Source organism: Mus musculus, chromosome 17, assembly GCF_000001635.26.
Source record: "Mus musculus strain C57BL/6J chromosome 17, GRCm38.p6 C57BL/6J".
Taxonomy (NCBI): Eukaryota; Metazoa; Chordata; class Mammalia; order Rodentia; family Muridae; genus Mus; species Mus musculus.
Genome location: NC_000083.6, coordinates 3,648,830 through 3,661,950, shown reverse-complemented (window position 1 = coordinate 3,661,950; position 13,121 = coordinate 3,648,830). Strand labels below are relative to the sequence as shown.

Here is a 13,121-nt window from a genome sequence, read left to right as displayed (position 1 = left end):
AGAATAATAGATTAGGCTGTCTTGATGAAAATAACTACTACCCTCACTTCACCAATGGAGGACATGAAACACAGAGGGCAGGTGAACAGTAGAATTAGGATTTGGACCCTTTTGGTACCCAAGCCACTCATTTTTAATTGTTATTTATTATTATTGTACTATGATGGGGGTGGTGCCACAGCATGCATGTGGCAGTCAGAGAGCAGCTATTGAGAGTTGGTTATCTGTATCCACCATGGGTCCCAGGAATCAAAACTGGATCATCAGACCTATACCACAAACACTTTCACCCACCGAGGCACCCCAGTGGCGCCAAGCCTTTCTGTCCTTCACAGCCAGTTTAGCAAAGCAAGCAGAATAGCTTTAAACTGCAGGTTTGAATCTCAGAGTGAGGCCTTACTCACCTTGATCTTTCAGTCTACCAAGGAAAACCCCTGTATAGGGGTCTTGCTGCATCCCCGTTTCCATGACACTCGAGTCACATCATGCTTCTCACAGAGATGGTATAGCCTGTGAGCCTCACTTTCACTTGCCCATTCACACAACATATATTCAGCATCTACTATAAGCCAGATTCTCTTGGGCTAACACGTCTCTCACATCTGTATTGGGACCCAGTCCAGAGCTGACTTAAAATAACTTCTCTGCTTTTCACCTCCCTTCCTTTGCACTGTGCTACTGTTTCAGCTAGCTCCCTTTTTTGTATTAGCATCCATAAAGCATCTTATTGCTCTGAACACACCGTGAGCTCTTTAAAACCATCCTATCCTCTTCATTAGTCAATATGTAGTGCATATCTACACCAGTGAGCCACTAAGTCAGCACCAGAGTGTGCGATTCTGATATCCACTTCAATAGTCTCTGTTAAAAGAAGTGGCATTCTCATACTATTCAAAGGTTAGGCTGAAAAATTATACTTAATACCTAACTCCTAAGGGTTGACCTGCCTGGTCACAGGGTTAAGATGTTTCTGCTCTTTGAAGCAGCTTTGTGTGTGTGTGTGTGTGTGTGTGTGTGTGTGTGTGTGTGTGTGTGTGTGTGCAGCTATCATCAGGATTATGCAATTAATATTTGTCACGGCTGTCTACATGCTTTTGAGATATAAATACTATTCCTTCCACTGAACTGTCAGCATCTATATAATTTTGAAAGTGCAGCAGAGCAAAGTGGTGTGTATTTATCTAACAGCATCTTCACAATTTTAGGTCTAGGCCACAGCTTCCAGATTGTTATCATTCATTACAGGAAGAGAGAAACATAGCATAGAAACTCAGAGCTGAAATTTTCAGTGTAAATTGTCAACTGCGATTAAGTAGAATTTTTCTCCTATGGATACAAAAAAAAAAATCTGGCATACATATTTCTATGTTGAAGCCTCAAGTTGTAACTGCACAGCAGAGGAAGGCTGCTGCAGCTTTTTGCCAGTGTTACTGCTGTACACAATATCTTCTCCTTCCCCTCTTCCCCCCCCTCCTCCTCCTCTTCTTCCTCTTCTTCTTCCTTAGTACACTTTTTTTTGAGACAGGGCTTATCCCTGCAGTCCAGATTGGTCTGGAACTCACTACACGGCCCAGGCTGGCCCCAAGCGTCCAGCAATCATTTTGCCTTTGCCTCTGCCTCTTAAGTGCTAAGATTCCAGGTATAAGTCACTACGTCCAGCTACACAGTAGCTTCCTTACTCTTCTCTTTTGCTGTGTAATTCTAAAGTCCTTCTAGGGAAAGACAGACTCCTAACCAAAAAAGATGGAGGTTGTTTCTTTGGCTGATATAAAGAAGCACTGTCTATTTAAATCAAACATTTTAAAATAATTTTCTGTCTTGGTATTTCAAGATATAAAGTTGGTTGGGAAGATGATGTGGGGAACAAAGTGTTTGCCACACAGGTATGAGGACTTGGGTTTGAGCTCCCAGGGCCCCAGAAATTCAATCCTTGTCACAAGTGTCTGTAGTCCCATTGTTCCTACTGTGAGATGGGAGGTAGAGATGGCAGACTTCTTGGAAGCTAGCCTGGAGTACGTAGTTGTAGGGTTACCGGGTCCCATGTCCACTCTGCCACAGGACTCTGCCAGTTGGGGAGGCAGGATGCAGGAGTTTTGACTGCCCTTACCCAGAACTGTTGCTGGACGGGTATCAACCGATCCTGGGGTAGGGGAGAGCAATCTGAGGAGAGGGACAACAAGACAAAGCCAGGGCTGTCTGGTTCTCAGGCTCTCTGACACTCAGGCGCTGCTAGATGCTGTGGAAAGGCTGAGAACAGAGTGGGGGCCCTCAGGCTGGAGCTGAGAACAGAGTGGGGGCCAAAGGGGAAAGAGGAGCTCCAGCTGGGTCCCTTGGGGATAGAGTCCTTGGCTTGTCGGTCACAGCTGGCTTGAGTTTGGCTTAGTGGCCATGGCTGGGGACACAGAGAGGCATTCTACGGGAAGTTACACAGTGGCTCTTTAAGCAAAGGCCTTCTCCGTTGTTCCCCACAACGGATCCCACTGCAAAGAGGCAGTCCATGGTTTTAAGGTATTTATTGTCATAGCAGGAGCCTGGTTCCCAGGAGCTGGGTGAAGAAACGCTTTCAAGACCTCCAGGCTTAGCACACAGCTTACTCCACTTTGCACCAGAGCCTTCTTTCCAACTCTCATCTCTTCCCTCACCTTACAGCCTTCTAGCCTTAGCTCAACCAGGCTGCCTTTCAGGGTACTACAACATGACCAACAAAATAAGACCCTGATAGTAAACAAACTGGAAGGTGAAAACCTGACCTAAGTTGTTCTCTGACCTCTACATATACCCAGGCATCTGCACTCATACACACAAACACCCAGCACATGCACACACATGATGATGAGGGGGGTGGTAGTGGTGGTGGTGGTGATGATGATAATTTAAAAGAAAAAGACAGAGAGTAAATAGGAAGGGACAAATTACCTAAGGAAGAAAAATACCCTTAAGCATAATGGAGAATTGCTTGAAAGAAGTGAAAATAAAAGTTGTTATGCGTTGAAGAGCTATTTTTAGCACAGAAGCATAGTCATCACTAGGTTAAAGGGAGACAAGAGCAGTGGCCCTGTAAGGTGAGGGAAGGGATGAGAGCTGGAAAGAGGGCTCTGGTGCAACGTGGAGTAAGCCGTGTGCTAAGAGTAGAAAGGCCCTGTAGTGGTAAAAGTTTTCCGACTCCCAGTTACTGGCTGTGATTAATTCTACATCACACCCGATTTGTGAGAAGAACTCTTGAAAAAACTTAGGACAGTTTGCTTGTGCAAACTGTCAAGATGATGAATGAAATAGGTGTGTGTATGTGAATGGGGAGGGGGGAGGCTGCTGACATAAATATATCGGCTTACACATTTTAGTTCTCTTGATATCACCTCAGTGTAGACGGCTCTGAGGGAAGTGCCAACTGGGAGATTTGGTTCATTTTCTTAACTGCATATGTAATCATCAGAATACAATAAAATAGATTATAGAAAAGCTGAGATAATCTAATTCCTTCATAATTGTCTCTCTTCATCAGCTCAATAATAGATAACAGTGATAATGGGTATTTATAGTGTGTCCTGTGCAAAATGGCCTTTGGGTTCCTAACCTAATATAATAAACAGATAATTCAAATAAAAAGACAGCACGGGCCAGTGGGAGCAAGGCAAGAACGCCAAGAAGGACAAAAATCCATACTCTGCTTAAAGATATTAATAAAACAAAGAGGGGCCTGCTCCCTTTCCTAATGAATGAAAAATGCATTTAATTTAATCCGTTTACTTTGAGAAATTATTTACTTGCACTCTCCCTCACACTGGAGCTCTGGCTACCCCTGGAATTGATCACCTCTCCCAGCCACAGAAATCAACAATCAATTGAGCAAGGTGGCTGAAGCCATGTTTGCTTGTCATAAGCCTGTGTAGGAGCCCTACTTTCATTAGGTGACCTCAAAAGACTCCAGTGCCCCACTAGGCCTTACTCTTGTCCTATGGGAAGGTAGCAGCCCTAACCCTTGCAGTGCCTTGATTTATCACACTTGCAAGCTTTGGTGATTATTCTCCTTGTATAAGAAAAGAATTAAATAAAATGTATCATTTAAAAGCTCCCTTTATTGATCTCAGTTCTCAAATTAAATATAGCCCTGGAAGTCCCCAGGGAGTCGTCCTGAAGCTTGTCTCAAAACCATTCTTTTCATTACCTTCACATAGTAGATGGAATAGCTGGGGTTTGTTTGTTTGTTTGTTTGTTTGTTTGCTTTTAACATATACATTTGTAGGTGTACCAAGAAGAGAGAGGGAGCTGTAACCAAAGCACTTGCTTTGGTTTGGACCTCCATTATACCATGGCTTGAAGCTCTGCAGTATCGCTATCTAACAATCTCCTTCATTTTCCTTTTTGTTTTTATTTTTGCATTGAGACAGGGCCTTAATATGTAGACCAGACTAGCTCAAACCACAGAGATCTACCTGTCTCTGACTGCCAAGGACAGATCTGTACATTGATGGAATGCCTCTGTGTGTGTGTGTGTGTGTGTGTGTGTGTGTGTGTGTGTGTGTGTGTGTGTGTGTACACCAAGGAGAGAGAGGCAATTGTACCATTTGTATTAAAAGTATGTGCCACCACACCCAGCTATATCTCATTTTATTTAAGTATTCCATAGAATACTAGTCCACCATCAAGATAATCATTGGTGAATGCTTCAGTAAGGATTAATAACTATAATTACAGTAGTCACAAAGATGTCTAGTCATGGATCAGATGACAAACTGGTAATAAAGTTCTGAGATGGATAACATGCAGAATAGCAGCCTTAAGAAAAAGAATCTTGGGGTGAAAAATGATTTACAATAGCTGATCTCAGTCTTATTAGTAGTATACCATAAAAATAATTTTATAATTTTATTGCTTTAAAGCAGTACATTTTTCATGTTGGAAAGTCTTGTAAATAAGAATTTTTTTAAAGTTTTTTGTCTCTGTTATATTCATTCAGGATTGCTCTGACACTAAAAACAGCAGAATAGAACCTGGGAAAAAATAGCAGCTATTTACTGGGGAGATGGAACATTTTCTAAATGGCATTGCAGTCTCTATCTTTCCAGGGATAAACGTTCTTATTGCTCACAATTGTCACTATGCAGAATATCCATCCTAGACCTGGCATGGAGCTTCTCTTTGTTCTATGTCATATGCTCAGTGAAGAGACAGAGGTGTACTGTCAGATGGAAGCAGGTCACACTGCTACCACTGCTCTGCTCCTTGGGAAGAGGCCATGGCCAAAGTACCAAGATCAAGGCCCCCTGTGGAATGCTGCCACAGAGATTTAGCACACAAGCATCCTGGGGTCCCCTTTCCCTAGTGAAGGGATACTCTTAAGAGACTACATCATTGGATTCATACCAAAATTTCAATTCTACGACTCAAAAATAAGGCTTTGCCTCCTCTCAATGGCTCCATCTCTAAAATTATTTATTAGATAGTGAGAAAAAGACCAAGAAGGGCCAGTGTGCCTGTCTGCTCTGAGGTATAAATACCTTATACCTACTCCACTCATTTCTCAAATGACAGGAAGAGACTACCAATAGTGGCAACCACCTTAGCAGCTACAGCTTCCCTCAGACACTGAGAAGGCGCTCACAGGCTTATACTCTCTACTTTCACAGAAACATCATGAGTGATACTATGCTTATGGACATTTATTACACAGTAAGAGAGGCTTTAGCTACACAGCTAGCCCCAGTTCCACCGCGCCTACATGGTGAAGCCAGGATCCCAGGCCAGGACACAAAACCTGAGGTCCCATTGTGTTTAGTGGCAGTGTCGTGCTTCTGTGTCCTCCTGGACACGCCCCTTCTTTGTATCAGGTTATAAACAAATACTTCTCCCACTCATTCATGGTTAACCAACTTGGGGCCTAAAGAATCACATGTTATAAATGTAACTGGACTGTTGTGTGGACTTCTGAGATAGTATGTCCTGGAAAGATAAATTAGCAGTTTTTCCTTTCTTTTTTTTTTTTTTTTTGTTTATAAATAATTTTTCTTTTGCAAAGATCTCTCTCCTACTTACTCTGGATCATTCTGACCATTACACAAGTGCTACTTGGGAACCTTTACAGAGGAGCCTGGGCTTTGGAACATGGAAAGGAGTTGAGACAGGACAGACTATATCATTATGTATGTAGCTCAGACCCAGACATAGGAGTTGGATCAGACCATAAGTGCCAGCAAAAGATAGAACCGTGAAAACCTGATCCAGGCCATGTGCACAGAGAACTGTGTGATCTCAGAATGAATTCCTCTAACAGCTGAACCTACACTGTCTCTCCAAAAATGTAGGGTAGCTCTTGTTGCCACAGAAGTTCAAAACTTTATTTTACCGACTTTCTGCTTACTGAAATCTTTTAACCTTGGGTATTTTAGACCTCTAATATCCACCTCGAGTTCTCAAAGCCAAGCTTTGTGCAGGGAGCTGGTTTTAGGTTTGTTTTACTTTTGGAGAGTAAGGTGGAGAAGGCACAGATCACAGCTTTGCAGCCCATTGTTTGGGACATTTGTTCTTCCAGTGTCTGTGTCCTTTCTCCTGGGCCAAATACAGGGGTGGAATTCTGATGTCTCTTCACAGTAAGTGTCCCCACCATCAGAAACATGAAAGAGAGTTGAAGTAAATAGCCCTTTCTTCTGTTCAAAGTCTCCTCTTTCCTTTGTCTCCCTGAAGCACTTCTACAGGGCCAATGCATTTTCTCTTCATTGCCTCTTGCACCAAAAAGGCCAGTGTCCCTAAAAGTCAGTTATGGGGTGTGGGGGGCAGCTCACAAGGCAACAACAAGGAAGCAAAGGCATGAGGCATGAAAGGATTCACAAACTCGAAGGATACTGGCACACTGCTATGCCCTGTGAAAGCAAGGACAGGAATATTTCTATCTGAAAAAAAAAAAAAAAAAAAAGATTAGAATGTGAAGAAAGTTAAGATGCAGGCATCTTTTCAAGTGAGAAAGGTCAAAGCAGGCTCTGATATGAGTTTTTATTGTTGTTGTTGTTTCAATAATTATTTTTGGATTACCAGGCTAACAAAGTCAGTGAGTGCTCCAAGCTTAATGAATCTAAGCTTAGAAGGAGATTCTGGGAGAAACGTGAATTGTGGACTCGTTGCTCGTGAGGTTTTAGAAGATGGCAAGAGTGTAATTAATAATAGATGGTGGGGTTTTGGTGTGATAATTTGGCTAAAAATTGTGAACGATGTCATGTTGGAGGTGAAGAAACAACCATGATTATCAAAAAAAAAAAAAAAAAGCTGTGGTTCCACTGAGGTAAAAGCCAAACACAATTCACTAAGACAGTGGACGCTGGCCATCTGGGGCTACAGAGTCAGCTGTGATGAATCAGATTTCAGTGGGTGGGCACCATTCGGGTGATATCTTGGAAGTGTTTCCTCAGGGTCAGCCCACAGATGCTGTGGTGCACAGCTGTATCTCAAGCCTGTAACTGAACCTAACACTGGGTGAGAGTCACCCACCTAGTAGCCATTTTGAAGGCATAAGAGATGCAAGACTGGGGAGCCATGAAAACAGGCTAAGGCCTACAGTTTGTGCCAGGGTCACACAGAGAGGTCATTAGGGAAGCTATAGCCTTAGTTGTAGTGGAGTGGAGACCCCAGGATATCAGAAATGCCAAGGCTCCAAGACAGAGTGGGTATAGTAGACCCTGAGACTGAGCCAAGCTCTTTGTGCTAAGGACAGAGAAGTGGGAAAATGGTGCTTGCCCAAGCTCTCTAAAATCTGTAAGCTCATGAGTGAGTCCAAGATTTTGGACACAGAGCTACAGACCTTAAATTTATGCTACTGAATTTGTGTTATTCTTTTTTTCTAGTTGATTCTCATTCTCTCTCTGTCTCTGTCTCTGTCTCTCTCTGTGTGTGTGTGTGTGTGTGTGTGTGTGTGTGTGTGTGTGTGTGTGTCTGTCTCTCTCTCTCCCCCACTACATTTTTTGCTTTTATTGAAAATATATTGTGACTGTGGTTTCCTCTCCCTCTACTCCTCCCAGTTCCTCTCCACCTTCTGTACTATGCAGACCTCCTCCCTTTCTGTCTCTCATTAGGCTTCTAAGAGATAATAATAAAATAAAATAAAATAAAATAAAATAAAATAAAATAAAATAAAATAAAATAAAATAAAATAAAAATATAATAATAGAAAACTACAGTCTCCATGAGAGGGCCTGTATTCTCCATTCCCTCTGGCTCTAATACTCTCTTTGTCTCATCTCTTCTGTAGATTTTCCTGAGCTCTGAAGAAAGGGATTTGATGAAGATATTCCCAATTAGGGCTGAGGTTCCAAGGTCTCTCTCTCTCCCTCCCTCTCTCTCTCTCTCTCTCTCTCTCTCTCTCTCTCCCTCCCTCCCTCCATCCGTACCCACCTCTCTCTCTGTCTCTCTCTCTGTCTGTCTGTCTCTCTGTCTGTCTCTCTGTTTTTTCTTTCTCTCCCTCTGTGTGTGTGTGTGGAGGGGGATTCTTTGTATTTGTTCTCATCTGCTGCAGGAGGAAGTTTCTCTGATGATGGTTGAGCAAGACGCTGATCTATAAGCATAGTAGAATGTCATTATGAGTCCCTTTATCAATAGGTTTTTCTATTTTTAGTTTTTGGTTGATTGGTTGGTTGGTTGGTTGGTTGGTTGGTTGGTTGGGGTTTTGTTGTTTGTTTGGTTTTGGTTTTGGTTTTGGTTTTTGGCTTTTGGTTTTTTGAGACAGGGTTTCTCTGTGTAGCCTTGGCTGTCCTGGAACTCACTCTGTAGATCAGGCTGGCCTCAAACTTAGAAATTCACCTGCCTCTGCCTCCAAGGGCTGGGATTAAAGGCATGTGCCACCACGCCTGGCTTTAGTTTTGTTTTAAGGCCACTAGTATTTGGTCCCAGAGAGATCTAGTCTCTGACTCTTGGTCACCCAAGCAATGTTGGATATGAGTTCCATCTTGTAGAGTGGGCCTTCAGTCAAATCAGTTACTGGCTGGTCACTACCATAAGCATTGTGCCACCATTGCCCTAGAATATCTTGCAGGCAGTACATCTGTTCAAAGACTTTATGGCTGGCTTGGTGTGCATATTTCTCCTTTTTTAGTTGTTTGCTGGGTACATTTCTGTATCAAAGATGCTGAAACATAGTTCTATGTAGGCACTAGTTTGACGTTTTCATGTTCAATGCAATGTGTAGGTGTTTTCTTCAGCAATGAGACCTCACTGTCAAATAGTGGAGTGCAGCCTGTTGTCTTGGAAACAGCTTCAGTTGTTGGAGATTTCCATGAGACTCCTTTGGCCAACAACTCAATTACTTGCTACCCAATCCTGGTACTGGAAGCTTCATTTGAAGACAAAAGTTGGGACTCGGTTTCCCCCCAAAATTTGGTGATTTCACTTAGAGAGCACTCATACATGTATATATTTTATGGAGTTTCTACTGTATTATATCAAATGGCCCTTAATTTTCAAGTAAGAGCTAGTGAGTTAGCCAGAGAGCAAGCCAGCCAGCAGTGCTCCTCCATGGTTCATAATTCAAGATCCTGCTTGGGTCCTTGCCTTGGTGCCCCTCAGTGATGGGCAGTGACCTGAAAAGCCAGATCAACCATCCCTTCACCATGCTTCTTTTGATTTGAGTGTTTTGCCACAGCAATGACATAAAACTAGAACATCATCTGACACCTCCCCTGCAGGGTTGTGCTCAAGTGTCTCCATCTCAGTGAGGTCCTTTTGCCACTGTGACCATTCCCAGATTGCCTTTTTTCTACACTGCACTGATTACCATCTAACATAGTATATACTTTATATATTTATACATCACCCTCCTTTTCCAAGACACAAACTCCATGAGGATGGACAATGTGTGTGTGTGTGTGTGTGTGTGTGTGTGTGTGTGTGTGTGTGTGTGTGTATGTGTGTGTGTGTGTGTGTGTGTGTGTGTGTGTGTGTGTGTGTTTCGGTCTGTCTGTCTTTCTATCTGTGTACATGTGTATGTGTCTGTGTTTCTCTGTGTGTGTGTCTGTGTGTGTGTATATATGTTTGTGTGTCTTGTGTGTCTGTCTGTCTGTCCATCCATCTGTCTGCCAGTCCATCCATCTGTCTGCCTGTTTGTCTCAGACATTACGATTATTCCAGAGTGCAATTTGGTATCTGCCCATAGTAAGCATTAGTGCTGCCCTTTGTTAGGGAGGACTCTTGGGATATTCAACATTAGGCACTTTAGGCTCTGTTCTGCTTTGAAGCTATCTGGAAGGACTATGAACTATACACTCCAAGGAATATTATGGAACATGGGAGACGTCTTTCAGTGATAATAATTGTGTTTAAGGTCTATGACAGGACTTCTCAACCTTCCTAATGCTGTGACCCTTTAATATAGTTCCTCATGTTGTAGTGATCCCAATGATAACATCATTTTCATTGCTTCTTTATAGTTGTAATGTTGCTAGTTGTGAATCATAATGTCAATATCTGATATGCAAGATATCTGATATGTGACCCTCCCAAAGAAAGGGATCCAGACCTACAAGTTAAGAACCACTGTTTAAGGGATCTCTCCTTGGATTAATATTTTGAATTTTCATCTGAGCAGGAGCTATCCAGCAAATAGGCAACCTTTGATTCTGAGATGAAAGGAGATTCTCACCTCCTGTCCTTCCTAACTGCTAACACTACAAATCACTGCGTAAATCCAAAGAGAACCCGCAAGATACTGAGCCTTGAAATACATTCCTTGATTTTCTTTTCCTTGTGATACTAATTAAATCTCACTTATAAATCTGATTATATGATGGTGAGCTTACAAACTGAGAGAGAGAGAGAGAGAGAGAGAGAGAGAGAGAGAGGGAGGGAGGGAGGGAGGGAGGGAGGGAGAGAGAGAGAGAGAGAGAGAGAGAGAGAGAGAGAGAGAGAGAGAGAGGCAAACACTGGCTCTCAGAGGGCGTGTTTTAGGTGTTAACACACCAGACAGCACCTAGAGTGCAGACCAGGCTCCATAGAAACTGTTGCGCCCCTCAGATGTTCCTTTGAGTGGACAGCAGAGAATAGAAATGTGAACAGATTTGTGTCCCATGGTTTCTTCTAGCTAGATACAATTATCTGAAACTCAAAGCACAAAGCTAAGCCTTTCTTTTAGCAACCCCAAGCTGCTTGTCACCTGCCATTTGCTCAACACAAAGAGAGTGTTTTAAAAATAAATAAATAAATAAATAAATAAATAAATAAATAAATATGAAAACAAAACCCCAGAAACAATTTCACTGCGTCTGCTGACACATAGGCACAACCTCCACCCACCTGCCTTGGAGGACACTGACATGTCTCACTGAAGGGAAATTTCAGTCTTGTGAGACTGCATTCTGTAATTACCCTAATCTCCATTCTCAAGAGGCTGTAGCAGGGGAAGTGGATTAGCGCCTGAGCCTTTGGGGGTCTCTGGAGAAGAGAGCTGAAATCTCAAGCTTAGGTCATAAGCAAAGATGAAGGGGATGGCCTGCTGGCTCATCCCCTTTGGGAAGCAATGAAAGGCACAGAGAGTTGGGATTATTAATCTTGTTCAGAAGAAGCTTGTCCAGAAGCTCGGAAAGTTGATTCTCATACAAAGAGGTTGGCAAAGTCCATGGAAACCCTGACTCCTTGAATTCACTCTGGGCCTTTTCAAATACAATGGGATTTTTTTTTCTCTCTCAAAAGAAATCTCGGTGTGATTGTTCACTGATAGAGAAAAACATATGGTTTTGCAGAAGTGCCAATTTGGGCTCAAATAATATAATGGATGTAAAGTAGCCTGTGATTATCAGCACATTATGGAAAGGGGAACAGATGCACCCTCCTGTCTTCTCTCCTGACAGGTGTACTTCTATTGGATCTGCCGGGATGCCGGAGCATTTGAGTGGTTTGCTGATCTGTTACTGTCACTGGAAACACGGATGAGTGAACAAGGGAAGGCTCATTTACTGAGCTACCATATATATCTCACTGGCTGGGATGAAAACCAGGTATCAGAAAAACCGAGGATCTCCATTACTGCTTCCATTCTTAAAAGAAACCCATTTCCATAATGAGCTGGGGACTTATCAGGCAGGAGCAAAGAATTATCCTAAAGTTCCTTAAAGGGAGAGAGGAACGGAATCAAGCCAGACTGAAAACAACTACTTAAGATGTAGCAATAAAAAGACCTCTAGCTGTTGGGTAATAAACTGCAGCCCAGATATTAGGACTCTTAAAGTTCGAATTTGTCATTTAAATAGAAGAATCAGTGTCTTGTCATTAATTGCCTGGGTCATCTGCTGAATTCCTAATTGCTTCTGATTCTATGCTGCTCAAAGGAAAACAGAAAAGATTCCATGTTGTTTCTCTACAGCCTTTCATATTGAAAAGTGTGTGAGTCAGAAAATGACTCTGGATACATGATTTACATAGAGAGTTCTTTCTTTTAAAACATGCACCCTGAATCTTGCCAATGCTGAGGTGACTTCTGCTTGGGTAGGTGTTCCACAAGCCGTTGTAGTAATGAAGTATAAAAGCTGAGTTTGACAAAAATGATGTGTGTCAATGTACTGACAGTACTGTTTCAATCCTGATAAAAGTTACCATGATTGGGATATAAATGACAACTAGGGAATCAGAGTCCAGTTGGAATCTCAATATAGCCATGACACTAGTTTATGAAAGGCATGTTTTAAACTGTGCATCTGAAGAAGATATTACATGGTACTGTTGATGATGAAGATAATATTACATGGTACTTTTAGGGAAAATAGATTCAAGCCAAGGAGCTTTGACCAAATTTACAGATGATTACTCTATGAGTTCTGCAAATATTCTCTCTTTCTCTCTCTCCCTCTCTCTCTCTCTCTCTCTCTCTCTCTCTCTCTCTCACACACACACACACACACACACACACACACACACACACACACTGTCTACCTCCAACCATTGTTATAACTTGTCTTTCTCTTCTTCTGTAAATGAGTAAGACTCTGCTTGAGGTTCAAAATATGTTTTGGACTTTTATGGCCTTAATTCCAGTCCTTCTTAAATATTTAACCTTCTGGGATAATTTGAAATTGCAGGTTTCTTGGGAACTGGGCTTGATAGATCTCAATGAGTTATATGGTGTTAATTAGGTTTTCCAAACAAACATTTTC

The 13,121-nt window shown here is 42.3% G+C and overlaps 1 protein-coding gene across 1 annotated transcript in view; it reads left to right on the top strand.

The window, feature by feature from the left end:
* Positions 1-13,121, top strand: part of Nox3 (NADPH oxidase 3) — a 61,022-nt gene that overhangs the window by 34,311 nt on the left and 13,590 nt on the right. The window contains exon 11 of the mRNA NM_198958.2: positions 11,823-11,969. Within this exon, the coding sequence (NP_945196.2) occupies positions 11,823-11,969 (147 nt within the window). The remainder of the gene's footprint in view (positions 1-11,822; positions 11,970-13,121) is intronic.